Raw genomic sequence first — 27,506 nt, 5'->3', positions numbered from 1 at the left:
AATGTTGCTAGCAGGATAAAAGAGGTAATCTTCAATTAAAAGTGATACATTTCAAGGCAGAAAAACAACCACCATTTATCATTGTATTATTGAAAACATCTTTAATGGATATTTTTATTGTAACGTGTTCTTAAGTGAGTACATAGAGATACAAATGTTCTATCCTAGCTACAGTCAGGGCCAGATATTGTTAAGAACCAGTAGAGTGCCTGTACAAAAAGCACTCCTTCACATAGTAGTGTGTCTTCTCAAGGCTGACATCTGACATTAGGCCTTGTGCTGCAGTGGGGAAATTTAGTCAAAATATCAATGTCAGGGACTGCAAATCCTCAAAAGACACACTGTAGATACAGACACACTGACGTAAATCAATAACAAACGTGCGTGTCTGGACACCTTTTTTGTTTTTTTCCCCCAAGAAGTATTTTTTCTCTCTACTTGTAGAACTCGTGCTCCTGCTCGTCCTTTTTGATGACGGTCTTGTAAGCTTTTTCGAAGTCTTTGGCCAGGACGATATACCTGTTCTCACGCACTGCCAACATGCCAGCCTGAGACAGCAGAGGAACAAATAAACAGAAGGAGAACATCTTAAAAAACATATTTATATAAAATATATTTATGATTATACACAAAGTAAAAGATAGTTTTGTTTTTTCTCCCCATTCCTTTTCATTTTGCACTGCTCTGAGAAAAAGAAAGGAAAAGGGTTGGGGGGGTAAATCAACAGATAATTAAAGCTCTAGCTCACCTCCTGGCAGATGGAGTTGATATCGGCACCAGAGACCTTGTCTGGTCTGGCCACATCTGTACATCAGTTAAGGACAACTGAACAATACATCACAGCAACAGAACGTCAGAGCTGAGATAAAGATTAGTGTGCAAGTCCACACTCTTACAGATAAACTATATAAAGTTAGATTCTTACATCAAGTTACCAACTGATTATATTTAATTTTGTTCTATTAATATTAAATATCGTTAAATTTAGCATTTTGTATGAAATAAAACTAGTTCTATTTCAACACAAGCTCCACCCTGTCGTAAGGTTTACAGCTGTAACGATACGCGACCCAAACAGATCTGTTAAGTACTAGACTAACACATGTACCACCCAGTACTGCGCACACACACATTAATGTAAACACCACTTCAACGCGTTATTGAACATGAAGGATACAGTCCTCCAGGTCGACCTCCTCCGAGAGATTCATTTTACTGGTGATTGTGGAGAAAACGAGACGTTTCTGCCGGCGGTCGGGCAAAGGGAACTCGATCTTTCTGTCCAGACGACCAGGACGAAGCAGGGCCGGGTCCAACGTGTCTGCTCTGTTGGTGGCCATGATCACCTAAGAGGGGGTTCAAATGTGAGCATGATGCTAAAAATTCTGACATAGCGGGAAATGAGGGGGGCATTTGGTTCCACATAAAACGTTTGCTTCTGGACCGAATGCACATATGGTTTCTTGGGCAAAGATTCAGCCAGTTGAATTTTGTTTTTCATTGAAATTTATTAAGTCGGAACCCCCCCCCCTAGAAATGTAATTATTAACAGACGAAACATTCCTTGAATATAGCAGCCACCTTCTTTATGGACTGAAGGCTATTTTTGTGCAAGTCTGTCCTGCATTCCCTTGAAAGCAAAAGTCCATTTAAGGTTTCGAAGATTGACAACATGCTTGCTAAGGGGAATGAATGGACAGAGGGCACAGTGAATGAAGCTCAAGCGCCATCAAGAGCTTTCTCTGACAGGTGGAGTAAGTTCACCTTGACATTGACGGTCTGGTCAAAGCCATCCATTTGATTAAGCAGCTCAAGTAAGATCCTCTGCACCTCCCTATCAGCTGCAGAAAAAGAGAAAAAACAAGGTCAGACGGAACATTTTTTACCACGTTGTTAATGCACCTACAAGGATTTGATCAGGGAACCGAAAACATCATAAAATCTGAATCTTGACTTCAATAAGAAAAACTAGGGTACCGTTTGTCCCTAAAAGAGAAAACTACAAACAATACATTGGTTTGTCTACATGTTCATACCTCCAGTCTGCGCATCAAAACGCTTCGTGGCGATGGCATCGATCTCATCAATGAAGATGATGGCCGGAGCATTTTCCTTCGCCAGCCGGAAGACATCACGCACCATACGAGGGCCTTCACCCAAATACTTCTGAACAAACTCAGAGCCCACCACACGGATGAACGCCGCTGGGGACAGAGCGATTGGACAATGATTATATCTTCAATTCACTATTCCATAACTATAATACAGTGTCTTTTTTGTTTTAAATAATGACATAATATGTGGTTTATGTAAACATTAAGGGGGGGGCGGATTGACTGTTTGGTCTGCTTTGAAATAAAACAAGATATCTCAGTACATTAACACATGAAGGTCTCGCATATGGAGGACTTACCTGTAGTGTGGTGCGCCACAGCCTTGGCCAACATGGTCTTGCCACAACCTGGAGGTCCGTACATAAGGACACCCCTGGGTGGGTCAATGCCAATCTGAGAAAGGAAATAGACCAGTTAATGTGTGTTTAGTGCAGGTGTTCCAAATTTCTGTTTGAGCAAATTTGTGTTATTTCACAAGTGCGAGTGTAAAATCCCTGAAAAGCATTTGTTGTCCATGTAAAAAATGTCTAATTTCTCTAGAATATCTGACCTGTTTGTAGAGCTCAAAGTGCGTCAGTGGCAGCTCAACAGCTTCTCGGACTTCCTGCTTTTGAATGTCCATACCACCAATGTCAGCATACATCACATCTGGCTTCTGGTCTGGGAGCACAAACACAGCGAAAAGGGAAAGTTATCTTTGTGATTCAAACATCGTCGACTTCGTACAAGTAGTCTTCTGGTGGCAGGGAGGACGAAATTAAACGACGACTTGTTTCTGTCCCTTTGGATTTAATAATCATGAAAGTAGAATATTACATTTATGTATTTTTATCAGATTTATAAATTAAATTAACCACCAACTGATCAAGAATTCAGTGGTTGGACTGCCCGATAGTAAAATCTTCTGCGACACTGGTAGAAAAACATCATCTCCTCATCAGACCACGGCCGTCTTTGTTGAGGAGCAATTAAAACTGAACCAGAGAAGCTCCGGGAGAAAGCGGTTGTGAGTGCTTTACCTGACGTCAGCATCATGATGCTACTGTCAGCTTCAGGAGGGAGCACATCCACCAGAGCGTTGCTGTGCTTGTGCAAAGCCACCGAGGCGTTGGGCTTCAGTAGCTCTCTGTCGATGGTGCTCAGGATGCGCACGTAGTAGTTGGACCCTGAGAGCATAACAAGGGAACAGAACTCATTAGAGATTTAGAACTTGTACTTCACTCTGAATAATTCAAATTTGACAGCACACAGTACATATCTTCTAAGTTGTCTCTCAAGACCACGATAAAGCATTCAAATACACAGCATGATTGCCGGTTCATTCATTTTTAATGATCTGCACTTTCTGTTTTACAATCTATTTTCAGTCAGTCTTTTTCTGCTTTTAACGCACACTTTTTTGTTATCCATTTATCTCTTGGAAAGTTAATGCTTGTAAGAATTTAATTGTTCATTCAGTACAGAAAGTACCTTCTTAATATGAAGCTCGACATTAACGTGTGAACAAAGTCAGCCACAATATGAATATCTGTGAAAGGGACAACACACAACAGGAAACCACAGATTATTTTGCAGTGTTTTTGAGTGCAAATTAGACCATTTAAATGATGATGATACCACAAAACTGAAATTTCCTCTTAAAATGTATCATAGGTCTTATTATACATAGATTCGTTGTCACTGTTTATGTGCACAGCTGTCCATGTAGGCAGAATATATATATTTTGTTAATGTTACCTGTAGTGGAGCCGACAATGGCTGTGTTCTGGTCAACAGCTTCCAGGAACTGGCCAATGACAAGCGGGATGCTCTGTATCCTCTTCACCTCCTCCTGGGCGTGGAGGAACTCTTTCTTTAAGTTCTTCTGTTCATCTTTGATGTACTCCTCCTGCACCTCCAGGAACTCCAGCTCCTGCTGCAGCTTCTGCAAACGCACAACAAAAAGGAAAGATGGGTGAGAGCCTGCTGGAGATGAAAGTACCACACATCTGCTGGCTGCAGATCATTGACCAACATTAGTAACGTGTGTGTGAACATGAATAGCTGAACCACGAACAAAAAAAACTGGTCATACTGAACACACATTGTATCAGATTATATATATAAATAAAGTAGTCATATAACACAAATGTATTAACAGGTATCAGACCTTGTATCTGCTGTAAAGGTCCTCAAGATCTTCTGGTTCTGGTGCCAGGAAAGAAAGACCGGTCTGAGGTCTGGAGGTCAGTATTGCAGGCATCTCGTCCTGTGAAGGGTGAAAGCATGAGTATGACATAAAATGTTACATTATTATATTTAACATCACACGTCAACGAAGAGATTGTACTCTATTTCACCCAAACAAACAATAAAATATATATATTCGTGGTAATGTCACAGACTACTGAATCGTACAGAAACTTGCAGATAAACAACAACTGTATCATGCTCGGTTATTCCCTTGCACCTAGCAAAGACAAACAGTAGCTTAGCTAACGTTCCCGTTAGCTCGTTAACGGCTAGCTTACTTAAACTGCTTGTAAAAGCAAAACATAGATATATCTATAGCCCAATAATAATAACAACAACAACAGCAGCAATCTCACATCAATCTTTGTTATGTATAGCTTTATAAAACCATCGTCATCGTAAACCAAATCAATGTGCTCAAGCTCAACAAACATCAGGCTAACGCTAGCAGCTAACTTGCGTGACAGAGCAACTAACGTTAAACCGAATAGAGAATGAATTGGCAGGTTTACATTTCGGCTGCCATAACAAGCTAATGAATAGTGAAATACTGCGACAAACACCAGAGGAAAGCAATACTCACACACTTAAATTCACAAAGGCCAACCAAAGAAACTCTGTCAATTTCTAAGAGAAAAACCAGGAAACAATCTCTCTAATTCATACCGGGCTCTTTTCCACAGCTACGATGTCCTCCATGTTGAAATATGCCTACCGTCTGACGTAATGACGCAACACGTTGGCAGAAGGGTTTTATGGGTAATGGAGTTCATCTCTGTGTCACATTTAAAATACTTTTAACGTCTCAAAAAACATACACTTACATACACTTATAATTATTTTGGATTCAAATTACTTTTGTAATGTACATCTCTCATTGTACTTTAACTTGTACTTATTTTTTATCGTCTTAATTATTATTAGATTATTGTTTCCTGACTTGAAGATTTTAACTTCATATTTTTTCTGTTCTCTTGCTATGTTTATTCCTTGTTATGTGGAAAAGTACTTGGCGATAAATATTCACAGCACATTCTGTCAGACTAAACTGGCATAAACCCAGATGAGACACATGTTCCCATGAAATTATCTGTTAAACCGTTTTTCTTTAACACAAATTCACCACATGCAGGTGTAACACAGTCCGGAAGTTAAATTACTGTGCAAGTGGGTGTGCAGAAAGCTGTACTATGCTGTTGCAGAGCTGGTGGTCTTCACACCTCAAATGTTTGTAGCATATTTCATGCACCACAGTGGTTCCCTTTCAAGGCTCAACTGAAAGGAAATATGGTGCATAAAATAGATGATTGCACTAGAACTATATCTTTCCTCTTGTGTGGGAGGACGCATGGAAAACATACACCATTGTATGTCAGGAGCATATACCGGTAAGCCTACACGTCTGTCTGTTGAGAAACAAGATAAAGTGAGCTCTGTTAGCCAACAATAAAAGTCAGCAAGTCATTTCTTACTCTTGTTAAGTTTGAAAATTCATTCTTGACACATAACTAATTCCATTTTATAATAATTAAAGTATATAGATATAGAATTGATTTAAATAGAGGTACCTTGAATGGTGACAGTTTTGTCAACTGTGTATTCCATGCATCAAAATACACGTGAAAAAAACACAACCTGACTTTAAAGAACCACATCCTGTTACTGTGCTTTCATTTTTGATCTGTAATTTCTAATAAAGAATAAAATAATATGATACATTTTTTATATACTGCCTTTTTTTTAATCCATTTCAATTCTTTGCAGAATTTAAAAAAATACTATTTTTGGACTGTGTGACATTTTAAAGGCGTCAGAAGATTAACATCTTCCAGCCTCTGAGGGAGTGGTGTAACATATGCTTTCATCTGTCTGCACTCAAAAGAGGCAAAGTCGTCCGTTTAGAGACGCATGTTAAAGATAATTTTGTCTGAGATGCATCTCAGCCTCGTTGTGACGAAATGGGGATGGACACAGTGGATGTTTTTCTACTTTATGGTCGCAGGTACAGTTTTTTGATTGACATATTTTTGATTTATGACAAATGTGTGTTTGTGATCGTGAACATCGGCTTTTTAATCATTACTCAATTCAACACAGTGTGTTTTATCATAAATGCTTTGTAGGCTTACTTGCAGCCAAATGTAATATATTTCTTAAATCCAGTCTTAAGGACTGATGTTGTTTCCTGTAAGTGATCAGGTTTCATTCAGGCATTTTCAGCCTTTCTTTAGTGGTTTCCTTGCTGTGGCATTGACACAGGTGTGTGTATGTTCACGCTCTGCTGTATTTTTCTGATATGTAACAAAAACAACGACATGCATCAGGTTAGATGGAGAAGGCAGAGGCAAAAACTTGTTTTTAGTTCTGCATTTGGTCCATGACAAATCCAAGGAGAGAGAACCCTCAAAACTTAACTTTATATTGGTGGACCAAGACACGTCTTTACAAATTGCTTTTGAAATAAATCACATTTCAAGCTTTCTGTAAATTCAGTTTTTATATTTGGCAATTTGTTTTTTTTCCTCCCTCACAAGCACCAGTTCTTGTGTTTCAATTGTTATTCTGTTATAACTTCTAAACACTGTGATAAAGGCAATCTTAGTTTGACAATAATCTGTTTTAAACCATATCAAATATTTTTGCATGCTAGATTCTTCTCCATCATTGGATATATAAAAAAAAATGGACCATCTTTGGTCTCGTGGCCTAAGACAACAAGGCTTGTGGGTAGCACACAAAAATATCTCTTTAAAATCTCCATAATTTATATTTCAACCATTATTTAAAAAAATATTTTGGGGGCTGTTTTTTGCTCTTATCGGATAAGAGTGTAGAGGTAGAGGAGAAAGAGAGGCGGGGATATGTAAGAAAGGTACAAAGCCTGAATCGATTCGAGGCAGTTGCGGTTATTTAACATTCAGCTGTCAGGATGCCCAAAATAATTGTTATCACTAATGAATGTGTAAACACATTCTTCAATCTCTTTGTTTCATTCTTTTATCCAAAAGTTGTATCTTCCCTTTAAAAGCTTTATAACATTTTGGTAAAATCTTCCAGGATCATGCAGCAACTCTGGGCCAACATGAATAAAAAAGTGAAAACAACTTGTCATGTGACAACTTTTACTTGACATGTTGTTTGTAAATGTGTGGCTGCCTTTGACCAAAAAGGAAGTGGCAATCTCAACAACTGAAAGCAGAAACCAACATACACAGAAGACACATATCCTCCTATCAGCTTAATACAAGAACAATATACTGAAGGCACTTTAAAGCTGCTCGGAAAATCTCCAATTATTCAATTTAAGCGGAAGAAGTCTAATTTCACTTCTTCTTTACGATCAAATAATGTATTGAGTCTAAAAGAGAGAAAGTTTGGTAGCATGTAGTTTCTTGCTGCTGAGCTGTGCATCTCTTTGTCTACAAAGACACGTAAAAGCCGCAAATTTCACAAGGATTTCCTGGCAGATTTTAAATCGTAGAACAAAGCGTTGCAATCTCTTAAACTCGTGCTAACCAAAGACCTTATTTCAGGCATCTTACCCATGAATTGGAAGTGCATAAATGCTGACTCATTGCCGGGTTTAGGACTCATTACTGGACCTTTCTGTTAAACTGAAGACTTAAACGCGCATGTACAAACATTGTGGTCTTTGCTTCTATCCAGTCCGTCGCTGCCCGTTAGCTAAACTCGCCTCCATCATAACACAATTGGAAAGAACAAAAGAGATGGAGGTTGAGAGGTTTGGTGAAAGATACTGTGAAGGTTACTTTTAACAGGAAACTGCTCATTCGTTGTTTTTTCTTTCTGTTTTTCAGGTACTCGCTCTCTGGTCACAGTCCGCCAGCCTCCTGTGCTCACCACTGCTCTGGGTCATGACGTCATGATGCCGTGCCTTCTCAATCTCTCCCACGATGAGAGGATGATGACGGTGCCGGTTCTGTATTGGACGTACTTAACACAGGACAGCACTGACAATCCCAGACTGTGGCCCTCCTCTGAGAAATATGAGGGGCGTGTTGAACGTCTGGACAAAAGTCGGAACACTTCAATCAAGTCCATAGTCCTGAAGAACGTCCAGTGGGCCGACAGTGGGAAGTACCTGTGCAAACTCTCCATCACCACAGAGAGGGATAAAAGTTTCAGGAGGAAAGGAAATGAAACTTCACTGAAGGTTTATGGTGAATGCAAGGTTTTAGATTTTTCTATTCCTATTAAGATTCAAATATAGGTGCATTGACGATAACCATGATATTTAAAATAAGATGTTCGTCATGTTAATAATACATAGGCCTATGATGATGTTGTGTAAATGATCCAGCACCTCTTAAATCGTTTACGTTTCTTTCTTTGCCCACATCAGTTCAGCCATGTGGATTGCTTATAGACAGGATACGGGTCACTAGTACATGACTCCAGTTTGAAGGCGGGTTGAAAGGCAACCATCTGTGCGTCTTCGGAACAAAAACAGTGCGCTATTCTATTCGATTATCTTTTTTACATTTTCTGGGAAGAGTGAAGTTGAAAGTGAGATCCTGGCGTTAGGATGGAGCACAGAGTTAGTTTGTGTAACTGAGTCTTGTGTCTTGTCTTGTGGTCCAGTCCAGGAGGAGGAGGATTTACATGCTGTTGTCAGCTTTTTGCTGTCACCTGATTTTGGTTTTTCTGTGTCAGGATGGGAGAAACATTTCTGCTGAAGAAACTTGATTTATCTAAATTCCTAGTTAATCAGAAACAGAAAAGAAATGAGTCCGACTATGTCTCTAGTTCCACAACTGAACATTTGGCTATTGGTAAAGTTACATTCAACTGATTTGTTACAACTGCTGCAATAAAAACATTTTTTTTTTATATTTAATATTTAAATAGCACTGATAGGTAAAGTTTATATATTACATTTGTAGTTCTAAACTAAAATAAAAAAAGATGCTTTTTGACAACTTGCATGAAAATAAGGTTAAAAATGTTATTACAGAACATGTAAACCCCTACAATTTAGCGTTAAGCTAATTCCAGCAAAAACGAATATTAGTACCCAACACACTTAGTATCCAGATTCCTTCTGTACATGTGAATACGAGCACCAGTCTTCATGGTATATGAATGTGCAGGGTAAGCTAAAACATTGAGAAGGTAGAGAAGAATATCATGAAAGTAGACAGAACCTGTGTCTCTGAGTGTGTTTTAACGTGCCGTGTACACACCTGTGTATCTGCCTGCGTCTCTTTCAGACACCATGATCTTTACTGCTCACAATGACTCTCTGCTCTGGTGCCAAGTAAACGTGACCCCGGATCCCGGATTTGTTTTGTCCATTTTTCACAATGGATGCAAACTCCAACCTGCTGACTGTGCTCCGGGAGACGCGGGCGCAGCTCTGCCCTACGTCACCCTCTCCGAGACCGTCCCTCTGAGGAGTAAAGGAGAATACGAGTGTCAGCTGCACCTGAACGGAGATCTGATAACGGAAAGCATCTTCTACTACCATTCGCCTGGTAATAACCTCTGTACTGAAGATTATAGAACAACACAAAAGCTGCCATGAACATGCTGCTCACCCAGTTATTGTAAATGTTCAGCCTGCAGGTTTGAACTCTGACATCTTTGCTGTGGTTCCAGCATCGTTCCAGTTATCTTTCCACATCTTCAGAAAAGCTTTTCTCTTCTAGCTAGAAAAGCCTTGAGTGTGAAAACAACAGTGGATATCATTTTAAAGCTGCACTTGACAATTTCAAGGCGTCATTGGCCCGAAGTCCTGCATATATATCAACAACACTTGTTTGCCCTTTTCTCCTTAGTGGTTGAAGTTGATGGAGATGCTGAAAAAAATGGTTCCCTAACATGTTCAACAACTGCCTCGGGTGAGTCTGTCCAAAACAGCTTCAGGAAAAATGTTTCACACGCATCACAAAAAGGCATTTGTTGACCGAGTGGAATCTAGCGCTGCAGATAGTTTTAATTGGCTTTGTTTTAATTGGAGAAATGATTACAATAAACCCAGCGCTCTTTGATCCTTCATTTCCGGAGGATTACGCTTCATGCCAGTGGTTTTGTGTTTCTCAGAGCCAGCTGTGGTGGTGTTTCCAGAGCCGTGGCTCCTGTATATGGCTCTCCTCCTGGTGCCCATCGTCATCCTGCTGAGCCTCGTAACTGCCCTGCTGATGTACAGATGCTGAGAGTTTGTCAACATCTGGCTGAAACGGAAAGGCTTAGCAGGCTCCCGGGCCTATAGGCATCTTCATAACCAGGGACAGTCAGCTTCTGTCCATTGAAGTGAACAGGGGAGCACTTTCAATGAAAATATTGTACATATTGTGCATGATAAAATAAGCATATACAGGCAAAACTGTTCCTGCTCTGTCAAATATTTACATGGCGACATCTTAATTCAGGGGCAGAACCCGCCAAATCCCAAATGCATCATAATGGTTCAACTTGGCTGTCCCTTTAGAAAACACAACCAGCCCCCAAAACCACAATGAACCAGCCTCCCACTTCATGGTGCGTCACAGAACATGTGCATTTAAGGAAGAAGTGACAAACAATGTCCTATTCCTGACATCTGTGGCCTCCTATAATTATTACTGTTTCACAATGTAAACTGTATATGACTGTGAATAATATTACATCGAGAGGTGATAGAGTAACAAAAAGCATATTAAATTGTAGACTATGTTATTGTTTGCTGACCTTTTATTAAATGTACACTCTCATGTTGATACTAGTCATTGGGGTTTTTTGGGGGGGGATTTTGATTTCCCAGGAACAGTTCGCTCTTTCATCAGAAAGCAAAGTCAGCTCCCTGCCCACGCGGTCCTCTTTCATCGGAAATGTAAATATTACCTTTTTTCTAAGTTTTGAGCAACAGTTTCAGTCATGCAGTAAAATAGCACTATAGCTTAGCATACACTTAAACAACAAGCAATCAAGGGAAAAAGATGTGCCTAAAATGAAGAGACAAGACTCAAATCACCTTTTAGTTAAAATTGACATTACATTAAAGTCATTCAGAAGACGCTTTGGATAAAAGCGACTTACAATTTCAGATTCTATCACATTATATACGGGAGCTCAAGGACACATAGACATGCGACTAGCGGAGCTGGAGCCGGGGATCGAACCGCCGATCCTCTGAAGGATGGCCCTGCTCTCCACTTAGCCAGTCACACCAAATGCATCGCCTATCGATGCATCAAAGCTGCATTTTTGTACAAGAATCACTGAAGCACGAGTGGATATTTATATTATGTCTTGTCGCTGTGATTAAAATTAAGTTAAGGAAGGTCTCACACACACACAGACACACACACACACACACACACACACACACAAGAAGGATGCATTTGTCAGAGCGAGGACAGGCAAGCAATCAGCACAGTAATCCTCACTGCTGGCATGATGAAATGGCCAAAACGAGAGATCAGCGCACACACACGCACACACACACACACACACACACACACACACACACAGGCGGATTCCCCTCTGAGTCAGAGAGTGAGTCAGTGCACCTGTGGTTATGTTACATGTGGTTGTGTGTCTGTGTGCATGCCCGTCGTATATGTGTTGATTAATGACTAAGTCAGAGAGCAATGGCTGGAAGAGTGGGTTGAAAACCTGGCAGTTAAAATGTCTAACAGGCAGGCTGTGAACAGGACAACAGAAACTTTCCATGAGGGATTTAATGACAAACACTTCGTTTTAAGGCGAGTAACCCGTTTAAAATCCATCAGGAATTCACCAAATGTTGGATGTGAATTCGAAATCAGATATATATATATGTATAAACGATTGTATTAAAAAGACATGTTAATGAAAGTTGCATTGCTTTGTCAAGTAAACAACTTATATTCTAAAATATTCTAATGTAAAAAAGCTACAGCCGACAGCTTATGGACGTATTATGAGACAATGAGACAGACATACCTGGCAACAGCACCACAAAACTATACCGTATAAACTTGAGCTTTCTAGCACAGCTCCAACTAATACAAGTGGACGTTATAGAACACAACCTTCATGGGAGGATTTACTGCAGGGCTGTTGTGTTAGACGGCTGTATTTAGCAAGGTGAGCTCACATGTCTGGTCTCTGCTTTGCTCTGCCCTGCACGTTTATGATCTCTGTGTATCAATAATTTATTGTTTTTATTTTGCATCCTTTATTAAATTTCTTAATCAAATTATTTCGCAGACTTTTGGTACAACCTTGCATTTCACCACATAGGCCGATACTTAAACCTTTGGATCTTGTGTTGGAAATCCTTGTTATTATCAGTGACTGTTCTCTTTGGTTTCTGGAAGCAATGAAAACATCACATAAAATCACTGTTGCCATAACAATGGATTTATACTTCCCTCTTCTCCTCCTCCTCCTCTTCTTTCTCCATCCCTCAGCTGCATCACACCCTCTCTCCTCCTCCTCCTCCTCCTGCATGCACCTCCCTCCCGCAGCCTTCACCCATCCCAAAGACTGGTTAGCGCGCCATCCTTCCACCGACACACCATGTCATCGCTGGAGATTACTGAATTCATTTTTTTTCGGTGCGTGTTTCCCTTCCGATTTTCTTCATTTTGACGTCTCGCGCAGCGTCTCCAGGAGGAATATGCATGTCTCGCAAATACATTTCCCAACGCGCGACTCTTCTTGAAGGCAACAAGTAAGAGATTTTTGTCTTTTTTAGTAGTTCTGTGTCGTGCGCTGATCGTTAAATCCCTCCGATGGTCCCCGGAGTGACGCCGGAGCTACTTCTAGCATTTGACAGCCTGACGCGGGATGGAAGGCGTCCACCTCTGAACCATCAACGGGACGAGACGTGGCAAGGATACCACTAAGGGGAGGAAAGAGCGCAGAATTAGTTTTAAAAAGGGGGATATTGATAAAGAGGTGACAGGTAAAAGGACGCTGCGCTCAGCTGTGCTCCGCGTTTTATGGAATTTTTCTTTTTTTTAAAGAGGACGGACAGGATTTTATGCTTTCTTTTTTCAAACCACATGGCTTAACTGATGTGGGCAAACAGTGGATGAATTCACATGAATGAGTCAGAAGTTAAACAGACACGCCGCCTTCATCTTTACATGAAGAGATATGTAGTTCTGGCGCCGCAATTTGGACTGTAGAAAGAAAGCAATAACTCGGATATAACTCTTAAAAAATAGGGTGATAGTTGCAACTTCTTCCAAAGCCAAAGAGAGGTGGAAACAAGCGAAAGGATACCTGCTTCCATTTGCCATCCCACTCAGACTGTCGATCCATAAAGCACCTTTCTGCCCAGGTCTTCAGTCACACATGAGGGGGGAGTGCAGCTAAATGTTTCAGGAATTCATACATGCAATATTTGACATCATAATAGACCTTTTAACTGCGCAGTCTTTTAGCTCGCCACTGCACGAGTCTCTCACGCTGCGTCTTCCATAATCATAAATTCCTCAGCCTCGTCCCTAAGATAGCAGTCTTCCAGTGGCTTTTATGGTCAATCACTGACACTGCCGTTCATCGGCCGATCATAGATCTGTGTGTCAGTGCACTGGCATTATTTGGTGCACACAGTCTCATTGTGGAGCTCAACAGGCCTACGGGTGTGCCACAGAGTATAAATAGTTGAACAAAGGCCCTTTTGGTGCCCACGAGAGGCCGAAACCTGAAACCCGGAGTGATTCATCTCTCTGGTAACTCTAGACGCTCACACAATGAGAGGCTGGACAGAATAGAGTGATTTAGATCCTGAGCCGCGGCAGCACGGTACACGCTTTCCACGCTGCTGCTGTCAGGTTTTTCAGGTGCTTAAGAAGACCAGATTAGCAAGAAGAAGACCCACCCCTCCAGCCCCTTGTATGAGCTGAAAAAAAAGGAGGAGAAGAAGAGGAAAACACCCAGGCGGACCACACCCAGAGTCCCAACAGCGTCCGAAAAGAGTCTCCTCCTCGCCCAGACTTGTGATCTTTTGGCGTCGTAGAGGTTTTGACCACCAAGCTGGAATAGCTGCTGTATAGATCTGTCTTGTGTCTCCCTTTCTGAAGTGTGTGTGTGTGTGTGTTTGTGATTTGACACCGTTGAGAACCACCAGCCGTCTCCGTTCTCCTGTCAGGATGTCTGCAGTCCAAGAGCTGCTGCTGCTGCCTCTGGCCCTCCTGGCGCTTCAAGGTGAGTGGGTAACTGTTGCCTTGTGCCGCGACGGCCTCACCTTGGTATACACGTGAGCCAACATCTACCCTCTCCCCCCCAACTGTGCCTCCATCGCATTCACTGACTGTGCAGTTTGTTACTGTTGTTGAGGTGTTTCCTGTTGTCTGCTGTTGCACTGTTGGCTCTGTTTGTATGTCATGGAGGGGCAGGGGGGTGTTTGATCATTGGGCTGGATTACATGCTAAAAGCCCAGCTGTTCAGTTTTTCTTTGTAGAGTAATGAGATGAGGTCTTGTTGAACACACACACACACACACACACACACACACACACACACACACACACACACACACACACACACACACACAGATACAGCCGTCGTTGTGTATTCAAAAGTCTAGAACATACATTTCTCCCTCTGTGTTACACTGGGGCGTTATGACGTTCACAGTTCAGGGCTGCAGCCAAAATTATTTTCATGATCAATTGTTGAAAGTAAGTGTTTTTCTCGAATAGTCGTCTCTATAATGGATTTATATAAAGTGATATAAAGTGGTGGGAAAATGCCTGCCACGACTTGCTAAGTGCATCCGACCAACAGTCCAAAGATATTCACTTAAGAGTGATACGAAACAGATGAAAAGCAGCACATTCTCACATTGGAGAAGCTGAAAACACAGAATGTTTGGTGTCTTTGCTTGAAAAACGTCCAATTATGAGAATAGTTGCTGATTAATTCTCTGTAGCTCGACTAATTGATAAATTGACGAATCGTTTCTTGCAAATGTTCCCGTTATGGCACTTTGTTTTTATCTGATTCTGTTAATAACAAATCGGAAAGTTCCGTTTTTCTACAGCAGGCTGTATCTGGTGCGTTGAACTCAAGTCAGGGCTCTAGTGCATGTGCATCCCATACACGGTTACTGCCCAAAACTAAATAAAACTACCATCACCAAAGCCTTTTAAAGGAGAAAATGTTCCTTTAAATTTGTGTCCTCAAACATTCCACTCCTTCTGATATCTGTATCATTTGAGATATCACGAATCAGTTTCCCACCTTCACAAGAAGCCATTTACAGGCATTTATAATAATAATTTACAACTAACACACACACACACACACACACAGCTTCCACTGAGATGAAAATAGCCTGAGCTACATAATCTATCATATGTAAATGACTGTTGGTCTAATAATATTTAACAAGCCCGTCTTTGGAAATTTACACACAGCCATTTCTCTTCATTTATGGTTTGTATTAAAACATTAATACATTTAAAATGATCAATGCATTGGCAAGCAATGTAAAGATGTAGATGTTATGAAATGGGTTACAACCATTATTATAGATATATTTTACATGTGTATAATTTCACAAAAAGTAAGAAGGTTACATGAACCTGGATTGACAGAAACAGGCAGTTTGGCTGAGGAGTCGGCGGGTTAGTAGAGGACTGAAGTGAGTGAGCACACCTGGAGCCGGACGCAGGGAGGATGAGAATATAAGACCAGGCAGGAAATTGGATGGAATCTCCCAAAATGAAGAGGAAAGGAACAGATTGAATAAAAAAAAATAGCAGCTTGTGCTCTTTTTTACTTTTACATGAGCATTTGTTTTTGGAAGATCGTGAATCTACAAGAAAAGAAAGCTCACAAACAGCAGTTGAATAATAATTTGGATGATCCTAAGCTCCAACGACGCTCTATCGTGTCATCTCTGTCTGAATTGAGATTGGTGACGGCTGCAAAGCAAAAAAACGATGAGAAATAGGAGGAATCAAGCGATGGCTCGTCCCAAAATACATAAAACAGACTTAGGTTTCACTTATATCGTAAACTTTATTTTTTGTGATGCTCAAAGTGCCAAAAAAAGTAACAACACGGTCATTCACAAGCATAAACAGTCAAATGACGGCATCGTGTGTCCTCTCTTTCAAGCCAGAGGCGCATAAAACCGAATGTATCCGATGGCAACTTTACCTAATGCATGCTGCAGAGAGACTCTAATGCAGCACGGAGCCAATTAGTCTGCAAATGGCTCCGTGCACAGACTTATGGTCAAAGGAGATCTCTGTCAACAGGATGTTTGAACGACCAAACCATCTTCTCCGCCCCCGAGTCATATGGATTCTCGTCCATTCCATCGCTCCGCTCCAACCACTGCGTCTGCACAGATTGGTAATCACATTACAGAGAAGGGCATCATAATTTTCAGTGGCAGGGTTGGAACTTAAACTGATTACGACTACTCAAGTGCCGCACTGCAGAAAGCTCTCGGGGGAAAAGAAATCCTGTTAAATGTGATTCATGGTCTGTACTTTAGCGTGAGGTTTGATTCCATAACATGTCTTCTTTCTGACTAGTGGAAAGAAAACATCCAAAACACACATTTAGGAGTTTATTTGACTATTTTTGTTTATTTGCGTCTGTAGATTTTTCCTAAATTCACCAAACATTTGCATTAGATAATGCCTCATTTGCATGTTTAAACATAACATATCAGACTTGTAATACAAACAATGACTGTCTTAATGTAAGTGATGAACTGGAGAAGTTTCATTGTGATATAAAGAGTGTATTTTACAATACGTATCTTCAAAAGTCGTTTTCTCAAAATGAGTTTTTTCTCAGGGGTCTTCACGTTGAATAGACGACGGAGCCGAGGATTTCTAGAGACAAGGATGACTAAGAGCCTTTGTGCAGACACTGCAGAGAACAGAGCTCATACAGGAAGGAATGAAGTGAGATCAACAGGAAACTAGACAGCAGAGATCTCAAATGACATCAAAACAGCTGTCTGTAAATCACACGTTGGATGTCTTGATTTAGTGCTCTTGAACCTATGGAGCAGCCGTTCTGTGACATCATACGAAGAGAGAAAGGCCAGGCTGGGATCCCTCGAGCTTTGTTCTGATGAAGCAGTGTGCCATCACTTAACCAGTCGAGACAATATGGCAGCTTTGTGAAGTGAAATGGAAGCGACGCTCTCAGAGCAGTGTGCTTCAATGGTCTACTTGTTCCAGTGGAAAGTCTGTCGCTCGCTTGGTGTCAAGGGAAATGTCATGGATGCTTGGCAATTCCCCAGGTTATGTGTTCCTACAGTATGTGTTTTAATCCAGCCACGGAAACAGATGTTGTCCTCCCTCATCTCTTTCGCTGTCACTGATCCTCTCTCTCTCTCTCTCTCTCTCTCTCTCTCTCTCTCTCTCTCTCTCTCTCTCTCTCTCTCTCTCTCTCTTATAGCCAGTTCAGCAAATAGCCTTGATCCTTTTTGCATTTCCTTTAGCTCCCAGCAACATGCTAAGCTAGTTAACTTCAGTGGGTGGATGGTCCTTTGTGCAGCTAAAGCGCTAGGTCAGGGTTTTCTTTTTCTTTTTTTGCTTTGTAGGCCTCAGCAACTGATATGATCTGAGGGATTAGGCTGCCAGCCCCCCTGTCAGGGGGAAATAAAACCTCCTAATCTGCCATTTCTGGAATATCTGTTGCATAATTCTGAACCTCGGTCCACAGATTATGCAATGGATTTGCTTTTTTTGATGCTCTGAGTGTCCTGCTGTTGCTGAGGCGGTTTGGTGCCTCTGACTCTGTTTAGTCTGCACTTTGGATGTGCAGTTCCTTTTGTGTCTGCTTGCATCTCTCTCTCTCTCTCTCTCTCTCTCTCTCTCTCTCTCTCTCTCTCTCTCTCTCTCTCTCTCTCTCTCTCTCTCTCGCTCTCTCTCTCTCTCTCTCTCTCTCTCTCTGTCTTTTCGCTGTCTTCTTAACTTGATATCTCAGCCTCGGACAGTCCACAGCATCCCTGCCCACCATGCACAATCTCGCCTCTGCTGCGTCACCAACCTCCCTCAGGATTACCGCCTCACGCTGTCTTGTGTGTCGCTGCCGTCCCTGCTACATTTCCATCCGTCCCTGTCCGTGTTCATTCTGTCTGTCCTGCAAAAATGAAGGTCTCTCCTCTGTCTTCAGGCATCCTTTTAATTGATGTCCCGCTGTGTGTCGTTGGTAATGTGTCTCCTCTGTCTGTGTTCCCGGTCTCACCTCACTCAATATGCCAGCCATCTAAAACCCTTTCGTGTTCCTCTGCATGTCTTGCCCTTGTGTCTGTCTCTTTGCCTGCTTTCCTGCAGCACTGACAGCTGGTGCATATTACAGCAGCCTGTAGTTAACACAAACAATCAAGGCAATTTTGGAACAGACAAGAAAGCTAATTAGAGCAGAGATTAAACTGAAAAAAGTAGAAATTGTAGTTTTTTTAGTTGTGAATAAGTGCACCTGTTCTCTGAGCAGTTATCAGCAAATGCTGTTTGACCCAGGTCTGTTTGTTATAATCCAGTTCCTCAGAAAACCTGAAAACCCAAGACCCCAGCCTTAACCCAACCCTGTTTTGTAGGTTCAGACATGTAAGTTTTCCTCACCTGAGTTGTTGTGGTGGGCCTCAGCTCGATGCAAATTCTGGCTTATTACAACTTTGGTCCATTTTTATAATTTTTGCCATAGTTTCTTTCAAGGATTATAGCTGTGCACTCATCAAAGTAAGCACAAAGATCTGGGAAAACAACGACCAAATCTGAAACACAAGCTCCCGGACATGTAGACAGTGATTCTCCACCCAAAGGTGCATAAACACTAGGTACTGCAGTTGCGGGGAAACGTGGAAAACCTGCCATCCACCCTCTTTATCCCATCGCAGCAGAGAGTGCAGGGGCAGAGGGTTTGTTTTGTCAAATATGTTGGTCTATAGTCTGCCTGACTCATTGATCCTTTATCTGACTGACGTTTGTGTCAGTTAAAAATCTGGCTGGGAAATATTCAAAACCTAACTGAGCTGTGTATTGATAGATCCACGGCGCTGTCCATGGTGCTGAAGTAGCAGGCAGATTTGTAATTGTGCTTTTTTTATCTCAGTCCCAGCCTCCTGTCAGTTTTGTCTTGGATTTAAAATAATCTCTAAATATGTCCGATAAATACTCAATTCTACACTATATATCAGCTAAATATCTAATATGTTTAACCTCTGTTCAGGTCCACTGAACCTGGAATTAAATCAGTCAAGTTCAGGCTCGGGTTTAGTCGTTCTCGGGTCCAGCTGGGTTCAGGTCTGTGTTTTTAAAGCTACTGGTCCGTCTCTTGTTTGAATACGATAGTTTGGGTTTCTATTATGGGGCCTGTGATTCTATTATGTTCTTAACTTTCTCTCCCATTCCTTCCCTTTTTTTCTCCCCCTCTCTCTCTCTCTCTCTGCAGTGCATCAGCCGGCATTAGGCTTCTTCCCTCCTGCTTCCCCATCTCCCCCCGTCCTTTAGTAGAAATGGATGTTGCCTTTGAAGCCTGTACTAACTTTCTCTTCATCCCCCCCCCCCCCCACTCTTCCCCTCCATGTATTTCTGCAGTGTGGTGGCAATTCTACGCCTGTGATTCGTTTTAAAGTTGCAATATTTGTATCCGAGGGAGTAAAAGATAGACCTTTGTTTTATATATTTGTGTACGTGAGGCCATGGATGATGTGCAGCCTCTGTCAATCCCAACCAAACTTTGAATGATTTGAGTTCATCTGATCAGCGTTGTGTTTCCTGTCCTCTCCCTCATTTCCCTCCCCCCCTCCCCCATTTTGTGATTCGAAACAAACGCATCCCCAGAAGTCAAAGTTGACAATAATACAAGATCATTGGTTGAGCGCCATGCTGAGGCCTCAGTGGAAACTGCAAGGTGCAGAGTGAGAAAGAAACATTTGGAGTTACAGGTGTGTAACTCCCGGCCGATGAGAAGTATGTGTCATGATGATGATGGCATACATAGACTCACGCTTCTATATATGAATTTAGCTCATTCACCAATTGACAGAATGCAAGAAACTGGTACGGCATACTGCAACCTCTTTATTTCCCCTCAGTTTCACCGATTACAAAACACCTCAAATGTAAATGATTAAAAAAACAAATCAATCAAATTCACAACAATGCATGTCCTGAACGGATGAGAGGAAATAAAAAAGAATGCAAGAAAACAAAAGAAAAAAATCTCACATGCAATTAGCATTGGGAGCAAGCACGCAAAAATACAAAAGTTACAGGAGCTCAAATTGTTTTGTAAAGTAGTTTAAACAGTTTGCCTGCAAGTACTAAGATACTGGAAAACATCAGAGCTCTGCCCGTGTCTCAACCTCTTCCCAGAGTCACGGGTACAAGAAAAAGAGGATGATGGCCACCCAGGGCTCTTACCTCTAAACCCTGTGACCTGCAAAGAGCAATAAAGTGATAGAGCAGGTTTCTAACTGTGTGTTCTTCACCCTTTCACTCTGTAGCGTCTCTGTGCCGTGGAGCCTGCGTGGAGGTGGACTCAAACACAGAGGCCGTGGTCAACGAAGGCTTCAAACTGGGCTGCATCTCCTGTAAGAGAAGGGGCGAGGTGAAAGCCACGGCCTCCGTCGATTGGTACTTCATGGCCTCAGATGAGAAAGAGGAAGTCCCTGTGAGTGGTAATAAGACAATGCCACAAGGCAGGCTTTGAAAAAAAAGCATTCCTCAGTAACGGCCTAAAGGAATAGCTCCACATGTTGGGAAATGCATTTCCCTTCTTGCAGAAAGTTAGATGAGGAGATCGATATCACTCAAATACCTTTGTATGGTAAACATAGGCAGCAACCTCCCGGTCTGAAAAGTGAAGCCAGTGCATTCTTTCTAATCGCCAGCAGGGGGCGACTCCTCTGGTTAAAAAAAGAAGTCTGATTGTATGGAAGTCTACAAAAACATTGACCATAAAGCAGCGTATGATTCAGGGAGTGGCTACCTTGTGATTGACAGATCGCTACCACGGCCTTGTCGGGTCTAGGAGTTCTTGGTGTTTTCGTTTAACCCTTTCACAGTGTGCTCTCAGTCCATGAAAGTTAATTTTGGTCACCTACTAATGTCTTATTCCACTCGTTTGTACTTTGCTCCATCCTCTGTTGTGGAATATTTCTGTGAATAGTCGGGAGAAGAGTGTTAAAGTGTTAACAAATCAATGTCAAATGAAACAGAGTCTGGATGAACGATCAAAGTTGTAATAGTCAATTTATTTGCTTGCAAGCAAAGAGAACACAGTCTCACAGATACATCGCCGTCATCTGTTAGAGGTGCTCTGATGACACATTCAAATGCCTGGACCTTTATACCCAGCCAGCATGCTGTCACCTTGGTTCGCAAACAAGAACAACACAAGAAAAGAAGACAGAAGATAATAAAAATGTCAAAGCAGATGTTTTCCTTTGAAGCAGTGTCCTGTCTTTACGATACCCTGAAGGCGCTTTTATGGCCGGTTTACGAATCCCTTCGTTATCAGTTTGTCCCACAATATTTATGGAGACATCAGATGCTTCCTTTGATGTTCCCGTGAACCAGTCAAACAGTTAAGTCACAGTATTTGCAGAGACGGAAAAACCCTGTGAACCATCACACATCATATATGCCTGAAGAGGGTCATGCCCTTCCGCTAATGCTCATCAAGGAAATACTGTAATCAAGACATCTGTGTTGCCGTCCTTGAAGACAAATAAAACAGGAAACAGATACCAAGATAACATAACAACAAGACCCCTGGATCCGAAATTTACGAGACTCATTTAGAAGACACAAGGTTTAGTGCCTGCTCTTCTAAAACTCACATTCCTTAACCCTAAAACAGTAGACTGACATATTTTCCCATCACACCTCTCACGCCACTTCTGGTTGAGATGGCGACAGACAAAAACCAAGATGGCGTCAGCCAAAATAACTAACTCAACTTCAAAACCGTAGTCCACAAACCGTTGGGTGACATCATCACAATTATTTAATTTCTTTTCTGGGAAATGGCTGCAGTGCATTTAGAGAGAGAGAGAGAGAGAGAGAGAGCAGAGTCTTTTGCATTATTTATGACAGGCCTTTACCGCCGTGTGTTGACTGGAAGAAAGCGCCTCTTGCTGAACTAAGCAGCCCTCCCCAGGCAAAGCAAAGAGGCCATAATGGTACATTCCTGTAGCAGGAGAGATCCCATTAGCCTTCAGCTGCCTTTTAGAATTTATTTCAACTAATACACCAGGAAGTGCAGAGGTGAGGCCGCAAATGCGGCTCGGTCGATACGGGAAAACAGCAGCAGCGGTGATGTGGAGACCAGCTGTCTGTTTGCTCAAGGATGACGGGAAACGTGAAAACCAAACTTGACAGGCGGGTTATGAATATTCATTCATCAACACAGTTTGTTTTACACCTGCCAGCATCCAGGAGAAAACAGCAGCTCGCTGTTGTAGTTTAACTTGTTGACACGGGTAAATAAATGGGCCCGCAAGCCAAAGAGTATTAGTCAGATCCAAAAACAGGAGGAAAGTCACACTAGATGTGTGAACATTGTGAACACTGTTTGAAGAAATCACTTAGCGATTTGTTTGTTTTAAGATTTATATCCTCTCAGGAACCAATGGGCTGAGAGTTTGTATTGAGAGATGAACCAACACTGTTGGCAGTCACAAAAATACTGAGTATTGCTGACATATTGCATGTATAGTATCTGAAAGTTAATTTTCACTGCATACTGAAATGAGCTGTGGCTGCATGTAAAAACACATTTATCAGCCTAAACACTTGCTTCTATGCAAAGCTAACAGTATTCGTAACAAATGGATTACAACTGTACAAATGTTCAGTCTCTATTTTGTTCCCGGCCTCCTTTTTTTTAAAGAAATCCCATACTTGCAATTCTCTTCCAGATATACAGCTATGCAAATAAAATGCCCTACATCCACGACCTACGTTTCGAGGGTCGTCTGGCCTGGAACGGCAGCAAGAAGACCAATGACCTACAGGAAGGCTCCATCTACATCCTCAATGTGACGTTCAATGACACTGGAACCTACACGTGCAAATTCACCCGCATCCTCGAGTATTCCAACTTCGACCATCCAGTCAACTCCACCAAGATAGTCCACATGAAAGTGGTGCCAAAACGTAAGAGAGGAGGGATGCTGTCCTACTGTCTGTCTAGCCAGCTGTTCAAGCAGCCCTCATCTTTTTCATGGCAAACATGCATGTAAACGCCTTTCAATTAAGCACACAGGTAGAGTATTTCTTACCGTATCTCCCTCCCCGTCTCTCTAGTCACCAGGGGACTGGCATCCATTCTGTCTGAGGTGATGATGTATTTTACCATCATCGGGCTGCAGGTGTGGCTCGCGATCGAGATGATTTACTGCTACAGGAAGATATCAGCGGCAGGAGAGGAGGCTCTGAGAGAGAGCGCGTGAGTAACCCATGAGACACTCAAACACAAACACAGCCAGCCTCTCTCACGGTGCCGGCCCTCCAGAACCTGCTGGGCCGACTTCCCACCAACTGCTTTCACCTTTGTTTCCCCCTTCCTGACACTGTGTGGGAAGCAGAGACACACAATCTATTTCAATCTGCTCTTTTCAAAAACAACAAACACGTTCCTTTTTTTCCCCTCACTGAACTGAAGTCTTATTCTGATTGACTGATCTTGTGTCTGCCTGTTCTTCCTTTCCACCACTTTCTTTCCTTCAGGGCGGAGTATTTAGCTATCGCGTCAGAAAGTAAAGATAATTGTGCAGCTGTGCAAGAGGCCGAATAGCACCGGTAGGTCTGGATTCTCACTAAACTTCATGTCTGAATACAGATGCTTCTTGTGCTCTCGTTTATTGTCCAAAGTGGGCGATCATACATTGTGTTTACACCTGTTGTGTTGTTAACACCACTACTGGGTTGAAAGTTTTAAAAAAAGAAGAATTTCTTAGAATATAATGTTCTTGTATACAGATTGTAGCTCAGGTTCTTTGGCGTACATGTATCTCTGGTTAGCAAACGCGCTACATTCAACGTTTGGATCTTCAAAGTGTCCGACTTACCCAACAAAATAACCAAATTATTTGACTAAAGTTTGAGCCATTCAATAGGTAGAGAGGTAGCGCTCATCCAATCCTTTATACTGTAGGTGCAGGACAAAAAGATTAAATTAATTATTTGAGCGCACACTAGAATTTATTTAAAGCGGCGCCACATTTTTTTCTACAATCATTGTTTTATTATGATGAAGTTAATGGCGATTGCACGATGTAATTGCTGTAAAACAAAGACACCATCAGTGTTTGGGTGGGTTACCTTTAAACCTCGCTTTATGCCACCGGGAGCGATCTCCCAGGAAAACGAAGGCCTGATTGAAGGCGTTACTGCATGTTACTTTAGTCTTTTACATAACTCGTATTTCTGACCGTTTCATTTTTCTTTGTCTTGCTTCAGGTCGAGGAAGGATTCAAGATGGAGTCCTTGAGTATTTTCAAATACCCTCTTTCATTTCCTCTCACCGTAACTCACATCCCACCATCCTCTTCACAAGATGGAAAAACCACAGAAGGGAGAAAAATATTTTCTTGAGAGAAAAGTTCTTTTTTTTAAAAAGTAACTTCTGCAAAGGATGGAAAGACCTGAACTGTATACAGTTTCTAAATCCTGTTTTGAGGGACGCATCAGGTCGTGGTCCAACGGGAGAGGGACTGGGTTGAACTATATATCGGTGTATACGTATGCAAAGATAATCCGATATAAATATTATTGGCCTCTACATTTATAGACACTATCTGCATGCGTATGAGCTATGCATAACAACCAACATCATGCATCTGAAGTTCTGTCATGTTTTTAATCAGTTTCGTCATATTTCATTGTTTTTTCTTATACTGTATTGAATACTAGTACGACTAAATTTGACTGCAAATGTTGCTGTAATGATGTAACACTACTAGAAGGTACAGAGGAAACACTGCTGAGACAGCTGTTATAAAATGTTTCACTTTGACCAGATTTATGATTTAAAACAGACCAATATCTAAACCTTAAGGACACACGACATTTGAATTAGGCGATTGGGGAATCAACGGTTCAACTTTTCATTTTTCTTCTAAAGGCATTCTTAACACACAGATTTCATTTAAGCGGGAATTAGAATGTGAGAGAAACTGCCTCCTTTGGAGCAATTGTGAAGAGCAACGAGTCCCGGTTGTCACACGTCAAGTTAAAGCCGTTGCATTCAGTCACTTATTAAACACAAGGAAACAGGAATGTGAGGGTTCACACACTCTGCTAACCAAGAGAAATGTGGTCTGTATTAAACGTTAAGTCTGCTTAATCTTTCTCTAGAGGGTGTTTGATAAAAAGTATTATTCTCTTATTAGAGTTTGAGTTATTAGCGCTCTAATAAAGGGACACTGTAAATTCTAGGTTGAACTTATTAGAAAAACATAGCCAGTCATGTTTTTAATATTTCATATTGGAGATGAGATCAACACAGTGACGTGTTTACTGTTTCCCAACATTCCAGAGAGCTCAAGATGACGGAATCAGCCATATTATGATAGAACGTGTTGATTTTGGGGCAAAAAGTTACATTTCAGTGGTAATCCCTTTTAATTCATCAACACAGAAAGGTGTGAGGAGCAAAAATGGCACCGGAAGCCAAAGAATGATTTCCTGTGACGATGCCCACTTCATTGGATAATACTAAATGTGTAGCAAAGCAAACAAACAAACCAAAAAAAAAATCTGCTTTACCAATTCATCCTCAGCGATACAGAAGTGCACTTTAAACTGAATTTGTCTACAGTGGGAACGTTCCCACGGATTTGTAATTTTGTGTTTTCGTTAACTGCCGTGGGCAAACGTACCACTAAACCAGTCCAGTGCCTCCCTGGCTGAATGAAGCCAGCGGAAACCAAAAAAGGAAAAAGAGGTGAAGCCTTGTTATGAATCTATAGTGTTTGTAAAAACAGCTGGAGGGCAACTTGCTTCTCTCTCCGGACGACCAGACATCGACTACCGGTGAACACGAGATGGCAGCCAAACACTGCCGCGCTGCAGGTTTACTGATCAGCGCTTCTGCGCCAAAACTAAGTTTCATACATTTTTGAGATATCGACTAACTGCATGCTTACTGATTGAAGAAGGGTACAGTACAAACACAATGTCCAATGACTACAAGCGTAAACAAAACAAACAACCCAGTGATTTCTGTGCTTACTGAGTAGTTTACTTCTTGGGAAATGCTGCATCTGTTGACGTCTTCATGTCCTACATCGATGAACCAACCTGTGAAATGAGAACCACACTGCTGCTCTGCTTCGCGTTCACGCGTTTTCTTTCAGCAACTCATTTAAACGGCTGTTTGCACTTCATGTGCAGGTGTGAAAATGTTGCTTGCCACAATAATAAGTGAAACACAGAAGAAGAAAAAAATAAAGTTCTTGTGGAAAAAAAGAACCGCGTCTCACTTGAATTTGTTCTGAAATAAATGGTGACTGTGTAGGCGTCGGGACTTTCAGCCGGATGCAGCTTCAGTTCACACTTAAAGTTCATTTCTATAGAACATGTGTTACATTGTAACACGTTACAATGTGTTACATTGTAACACATGTTACAATGTGTTACATTGTAACACATGTTGCATTGTTTTTACCCATTTAACACGAACTTCCTTTTTGAGTTGCAAACATATTTCTCAATAACAAAATGACCTTTATTTTTGTAAAAAGCTGTTCACCGTTTTCTGCAATTTCAATCAAGATTTAAGCGCAAAATTACTGAACTAGTGAGGAAGCGATTATTCTGTGAATTTGCTTTTGCCTTCCACTCATCAATCAATGATTGATTAATGGTCATTGACTAGATGTTTAAGTCATTATCAAGCAAAATATGTCGAATATTTGCTGGTTCCAGCATCTCAAGTGTGAGGGTTTATTCCTTAACTTGATTTTAAATCGTTGTAATAGTCTTTGGGTTATGGGCGGCTAATTTGGAAGTAATTCGGAGACGTCACCTTGAGCTGAACATTTTTAAACACGTTTTTGACACATCATATACTAAGAAAATGAAGTCAATTTATCAAGAAAAAAAGTAATCGATAAAGCATTTAATCGTAAGTTCACCTTAGACAACACCACTTTATTTTCCTCAATCACACCAGACTTGCCTTTTGTGACCGATACACCACCGTTCAGTGAGTATAATGTGAAGTAATATAAAG

The 27,506-nt window shown here is 41.4% G+C and overlaps 3 protein-coding genes across 4 annotated transcripts; 2 read left to right on the top strand and 1 right to left on the bottom strand.

The window, feature by feature from the left end:
• Positions 1–74: 74 nt before the first annotated feature.
• Positions 75–5,065, bottom strand: psmc4 (proteasome 26S subunit, ATPase 4). 2 transcript variants are annotated; one of them, XM_079274772.1, is made up of 11 exons: positions 5,013–5,065; positions 4,264–4,362; positions 3,852–4,038; positions 3,134–3,280; positions 2,665–2,774; positions 2,414–2,507; positions 2,037–2,204; positions 1,765–1,841; positions 1,178–1,346; positions 749–804; positions 75–548 (listed from the first exon to the last, which is right to left on the bottom strand). In XM_079274772.1, the coding sequence occupies exons 1-11, from the start codon at positions 5,043–5,045 to the stop codon at positions 435–437; spliced, it is 1,254 nt and encodes a 417-aa protein (XP_079130898.1). In that variant the 5' UTR covers positions 5,046–5,065; the 3' UTR covers positions 75–434. The 2 variants fall into 2 exon arrangements, with proteins under 2 accessions (XP_079130898.1, XP_079130899.1); XM_079274773.1 differs by having other exon boundaries at positions 4,930–5,056.
• A 3,009-nt stretch (positions 5,066–8,074) lies between these two features.
• LOC306782682 (uncharacterized protein) lies at positions 8,075–10,522 on the top strand (the record flags this gene model as incomplete). Its single annotated transcript, XM_079276126.1, has 5 exons — positions 8,075–8,093; positions 8,165–8,527; positions 9,578–9,841; positions 10,145–10,207; positions 10,410–10,522. 5 exons carry the CDS (start codon positions 8,075–8,077, stop codon positions 10,520–10,522), a joined length of 822 nt encoding a protein of 273 aa, XP_079132252.1.
• A 592-nt stretch (positions 10,523–11,114) lies between these two features.
• scn1ba (sodium channel, voltage-gated, type I, beta a) lies at positions 11,115–26,723 on the top strand. Its single transcript, XM_079274797.1, has 7 exons — positions 11,115–11,178; positions 12,743–14,489; positions 20,770–20,936; positions 23,188–23,425; positions 23,576–23,717; positions 23,999–24,070; positions 24,731–26,723. Exons 2-6 carry the CDS (start codon positions 14,435–14,437, stop codon positions 24,063–24,065), a joined length of 669 nt encoding a protein of 222 aa, XP_079130923.1. The 5' UTR covers positions 11,115–11,178; positions 12,743–14,434; the 3' UTR covers positions 24,066–24,070; positions 24,731–26,723.
• Positions 26,724–27,506: the final 783 nt, after the last annotated feature.

The sequence above is a fragment of the Melanostigma gelatinosum genome, assembly GCF_949748355.1.
Source record: "Melanostigma gelatinosum genome assembly, chromosome: 9".
In the NCBI taxonomy this organism is placed as follows: domain Eukaryota; kingdom Metazoa; phylum Chordata; class Actinopteri; order Perciformes; family Zoarcidae; genus Melanostigma; species Melanostigma gelatinosum.
Note: the sequence above shows the minus strand (reverse complement) of the source record. Positions and strands in the feature narration are given on the sequence as shown.

Excerpts from the sequence above, each read along its gene's own strand:
- psmc4 (XM_079274772.1), bottom strand. The coding sequence starts at position 5,045 with ATGGAGGACATCGTAGCTGTGGAAAAGAGCCCG. Across the intron at positions 4,363-5,012 it reads TAGCTGTGGAAAAGAGCCCG|GACGAGATGCCTGCAATACT; the intron begins GTATGAATTAGA and ends CACCCTTCACAG. Across the intron at positions 2,205-2,413 it reads TGTGGCGCACCACACTACAG|CGGCGTTCATCCGTGTGGTG; the intron begins GTAAGTCCTCCA and ends CTCTGTCCCCAG.
- scn1ba (XM_079274797.1), top strand. The coding sequence starts at position 14,435 with ATGTCTGCAGTCCAAGAGCTGCTGCTGCTGCCTCTGGCCCTCCTGGCG. Across the intron at positions 20,937-23,187 it reads ATGAGAAAGAGGAAGTCCCT|ATATACAGCTATGCAAATAA; the intron begins GTGAGTGGTAAT and ends ATTCTCTTCCAG. Across the intron at positions 23,718-23,998 it reads GAGGCTCTGAGAGAGAGCGC|GGCGGAGTATTTAGCTATCG; the intron begins GTGAGTAACCCA and ends TCTTTCCTTCAG.